The sequence below is a fragment of the Harmonia axyridis genome, chromosome X, assembly GCF_914767665.1.
Source record: "Harmonia axyridis chromosome X, icHarAxyr1.1, whole genome shotgun sequence".
Classification (NCBI taxonomy): Eukaryota; Metazoa; Arthropoda; class Insecta; order Coleoptera; family Coccinellidae; genus Harmonia; species Harmonia axyridis.
In genome coordinates this window covers 28,828,868-28,834,060 of record NC_059508.1, presented here as the reverse complement: position 1 = coordinate 28,834,060, position 5,193 = coordinate 28,828,868, and the positions used below count along the sequence as shown (strand labels likewise).

At 36.6% G+C, this 5,193-nt stretch overlaps 1 protein-coding gene across 1 annotated transcript; it reads right to left on the bottom strand.

Moving 5' to 3' along the window:
* Positions 1-328: 328 nt before the first annotated feature.
* On the bottom strand, positions 329-2,998 carry LOC123686693. The gene is made up of 3 exons (XM_045626917.1): positions 2,676-2,998; positions 2,476-2,550; positions 329-2,419 (listed from the first exon to the last, which is right to left on the bottom strand). Exons 1-3 carry the CDS (start codon positions 2,722-2,724, stop codon positions 411-413), a joined length of 2,133 nt encoding a protein of 710 aa, XP_045482873.1. The 5' UTR covers positions 2,725-2,998; the 3' UTR covers positions 329-410.
* Positions 2,999-5,193: the final 2,195 nt, after the last annotated feature.

Genomic DNA, 5,193 nt, shown 5'->3' with positions numbered 1-5,193 from the left:
ACGTGCTTTCGATGTTCTCTCATGTGAGTTCATAGAGAGTAAGCTATATCGTGAGCTCAATACTACAATTGGGTAACTTGAAATAAGCAATATTTCAGGAGGAGCGTTTGAAGATTCTGAAGGAAAAAAAAAAGGGTTGTTATATAAATTTCAGCTTTGTGTTAGGATATGTTGTGAAGAATTATTTGAAATGAACTTTGGTAGTTGGATCCACATAAAATCTTTTTGCTTTCTCAGATTTTTTTCATTTTGAACGAGATATCTAGTTTTAGTAAGCAAAATGTAGATTTGGAATTGAGATATCAAGTTTCGAAACTATAAGAAAGGATGAATAAGAATTTCATTTTTATTGTAGGAGGTCACAAAAATATTTATATAAGCCAATGTTGAACAAAAAAAGAACATTTTAATTAATCATAATCAATATCACTGATATCTATATCAGATCCTGGAGGCTCCTGTTCAGATTTAGTTCTTGTATACGGCAGATTTTCGTAGTAGTATTTATACTCAGTAGAAATTGCTGGTGGATTAGTTCTGAATAAAGACAAGAGGTCATCATATTTGTCCTTTTTAATAGGAAGCTTATCTTTGTACAGTGACTGCAACGTAGCTGATGAGAGCAATGGAGTAGTCCTCGTTTTTCTATTACAATTCAGAGTTCTGAATTCATCATCGAAGTTCTCTTTGAATCTGAGAATGTAGGGTCTGGATTTTGAAAAATTTATCCAGCACATTTTTTGCCATCCTACCGGTTTGTTATTCTCATCTTTAGCTCTGAATATCAGATTTTTCTCGGCATGATTTTTCCAATTCAATATAGCTCTATTCTGAATTTCATGGACAATATAGGGCTTATCGCCCTTTCGTCGAGCACATTTGGCAATTGTCTTCCAGTCTTGAGGCCAGTTTGCCCTACCAACCCTCTTAAACTCAGTTGATATAGCCGAGTGCATAGAGTCACACTCCATCTCACTATGTCCAACTACCAGGAACATGAGATCTATTTCATCAAGATGTGGAATATCTTGAACAGCAGTTAAACACATTCCAGCCATAAACTTATTCAAATTTTGGCCTCCACATCTATCGCTGAAGCATTCAATTTTTTTAACTGAATCTGGCAGAGACTTGAAGTAGGTAAAAAGACACGAGGCAATTTCACAGCTTCCTCGTTTTCCGTCCACCTCTGTCCACATGAAACAGTCGCCTGCTTTTGAAACTGTATTGTACACCGTAAAGTTAAATACTTTAAACCGCTGTTTGTAAAAAAGAGCATTATTTGTCGGATCATTTGGCACGAGAAGTACTTGCTGCAGGTCAAAATTGCAACTGACAATGTTTCCACGGGAATCATCAGCTCGTTGTTTGCTCAACCGTTTTTCTTGACGAGCCCTATCCTTGGCTGCTAGATGGGCTGCATATTGGGATTCTAAAGCAACTTTATCGCTAGAAGGACAGTTAAAGGCCATACATAAACGACATTGGTCCTTTCGTGGGCGATAAAAACCCAAGTTATATTCCTCAGAAAATACCTTCCTATAAATTGCAGAACTTGCTGGTGTTGCCCTTTTTTCTATGCACTCTTCACTGTACATTGCATACATAATACTAATGTTGAGATCACTGCATAAATATTTTCTTGATGATCTTGCGCGACAGTAATGAGAAGACATAACAGGGAACTTCTCGATATGCTTTCTTACCGAGTCCAAGACTTCCGGCGACGTATATTTTTTCTTATGCTTACCTCTCTGGTCTTCCTGTGTCGTATTTTCGCTTGTTCTTTTCTGCATTGCAATATCTACAACACCTTTTCGGATGCCCAATGTATTCATAAACATTGTTTTGCATACTTTAACTTTCTCTTGATTAATTGGTAAGTAGAATATAATTGTACTTTTACGTCTTGAGTTTTGCTTGGTATGCCATTTTTTCAATTTTTTCTCTGTGTGACCATTAATAAAATCACGCTTTCTTTCATAAGTCTTCAGCTCATAGTACCTTTTGAAAATAAGGAGCCTCTCGTTATTAGAAATCCGTTCACCGCATTTTTGACGGCATTTAGGAGAACATGGATCTTTCATGCAAACGCCAGGTACGTGTTTACCTCTTGAAGATAAATACGCTTCGCCACGTTGTCTTCTTGCCTTCGCAATATTGCGTTTCCAATCCTTTGCACATCTCTTCCGTTTTCTAGATTTATCTGTTATCACAGGAAACTCTTCCATACCATCTAAATTCTCAGCTCCGGAGACGCTACTAGAAGAAATTGAATCTGGTTCATATTCCGACTGATCTGACGAAAAGGGTTCATCATCGGACTCCAAATACTCAGAACATTCACGCGGATTTGAAGTACTAGGGCCATGCTCAGGTAAAACGTTAGTTTCATCAATTTCACTTGTGGCATTCAGACCTGAAAGAGTGACTTTCGTTAATAAAGGAACAAAAATTCGAAAAATTCAAGCAAACCTGAATTTTCTGCAAATTGTGGATTATTCACTTCATCTCCATTCAATTCAGTCGAGTCCTTACTATTTTGGACGTCTGAAATTAAACAAATGAAACAAATTGAAAACACTTTTTAAAGAACATAACCTGAAAAAACCTATATGTAATACATTTTTATCCAACTGAGTAGAGAATCTATTAATTCAATATTTCAATCATACCTGCCCGTTGCCTTGCAAGTTCAACCATAATCTTTCCTCTCGTAGACATTTTTTTCACTTTTTTCACAGGAAAACAGAGTACACAATCGAACAATTATGTCTTAAATTTCGCCGCACAATTAGATAACTTGTTCAGAGCACGATGGGGGTAGCGGATAAATCAACTTATCTAGTGGAACAAATGGGTATTTCAAGTTGTCTATTTATTGCAATGAATAATTCGACATAGTGCGATTTATCTATAATATTCTACTGGATATTATGCTTTCGGCTCACTGTTGAACTTACCTAGTTGTTGTGATGAATAGAGGACGGAATTTTGAACTATATCAACTAGATAACTCCAAATGTGGAAATTTGGAGTTACCCAGTTGTAGTATTAAGGTCACGATATAATGTAGGTTTTCGTGACATATGATATTTCTTGAGTGGGTGACTAGTTTCATCACTAATCGTAATATACGCTACATACGTTGTTGAGTGCACACGTTTTAGTTAATTTCTCCATTTAATTTCAGATAAGTTTGTTAAAAGTCTCTGTTTTTTTTTCTCAAATTGGTTGAGCGAGGTGAAAAACGCGGCCGATATGATGATAAAGACGATATGTGGAGATAAGGCATTCATAAAAAGATTGGTCGATTCTGTTTCATCCGGCATATTGGAAATTCTGGGTGAAAAACTCGGTGTACTCGAGAAGAAGGTGGACACCTTGAACAATGATATGCGTCATATGAGGCTGAGTCATGAAAAGGAAATAAAAACCCTCAATGATAAAATCGAGCAGCTGGAGCAGATGACGTTGAATTCTCCGAGGGATTCCACACATACAATTCAAATATTGGAGGAAATCGGGGAAATTAAACGTAGAGAGAATAATGTTGTAATTTTTGGAGTTCCGGAGGACGAGGACGATCCGGTCGTGATTGTACGTGATATAATTACCAATATTATCCCTAACGTCAATATGAATAACCTGCAAATGCATAGATTGGGTAAACGGTTTCCTGGGAAGGCAAGGCCGATAAAACTCACATTACCCAACAAAGCAGATATACCTCTTCTTATTAAGAATAATAAAACTCTGCAGAATAATGAAAAATTCCGAAATGTATACATCAGACCCGACCAAACGGTGAGACAGCGTGACTATTTCTTGGCACTTCGTCGAGAATTGATGGAACGTCAAAAAAGTGGAGAAAATGATATAATGATAAAATATTGAAATGGACACCCACATATAGTGAAGAAAAAAACCTGTAAACTCATCCAGCAGACGTTCAAACGAGAAGACATATACCAGCGCAATAAAAATGTATTACCAAAACTGTAGAGGATTAAATACCAAGACGCACATATTCTTGCAAAATGTACTGACCAGTGGCCACAGTGTGGTTGCTATTACTGAGAGCTGGTTGAGAGAGGGTGTATTCGATGGTGAGTTATTTCCACAAAACTATGCAGTTTATCGTAAAGATCGGAGTACAGGAACTCGAGGAGGGGGAGTTTTGCTGGCAGTTAACAGTGATGAATACAATTCGGAAATCTATGAGATTGACTGTCCTATTCAGAAAATTGATGTCCTGGCGGTGAAAATTTCTGGAGCTAATTATATTCCAATGATTATGTTATTGGTATATATTCCACCAAATATTTCTATCAATGAGTATGATGAATTTTTTGAATTAATAGAAAATAAGGAAGAGATAGACAGGATAACAATTATGGGTGACTTCAATATTCCAGAACTTCAAAATTTGTATGATTGTGATCTCCAAACTAACTTGACAGCCTGTTTCAACAGCTTTCTCAATCTTTGTGATATGAAGCAATGTAACGAGGTTAGGAACCATAATAATAGATTGCTGGATTTGGTTCTCACAAATAAGGAAACAGTTTTTGAAGTGCTACCCCATGCGAATCTATTAGTGCCGGTTGATCAACATCATCCAGTGTTTATTGTGCAAGTTCCAGCATGCCCCACTGTCCCTAGAAATTTCTCCTCCACAGCAAAACGGTATGACTTTAGAAATTTAGATGATCAAAAATTTTGTCGGCTTCTCAGTGAAGTGGACTGGTGCCAACAATTAGGTAAAATTGAAGATGTAAACTATGCTAGTGATATTTTTGACCATATTATTCAGAATATTATTGCAAAGTGTGTACCCTTAAAAAAATGCTGCTCCCGTAATTATCCTTCGTGGTATTCGAATGAACTAATTACTCAAATAAAAACGAAAAATCATTACCTAAAAATGTACAGAAAAAACAAACTACTTTTTTATCTCGAGCGTTTCAAAAGTCTGAGACGTTCGGTTAAGCGCGGTGTTAAATTTTCTTACGGAGAGTTCATTCAAAGGTCTGAGAACGATTTGAAGGGAGATCCTCGGGGATTTTGGAACTACGTAAATTCTAAATAAAACAAGTCTCGAATTCCCGGACAGATGCACTTTGATAGGGAGACTTTAACAACTCCAGAGTCGATAGTCAATGCATTTGCAAAACATTTTAGAAATGTATG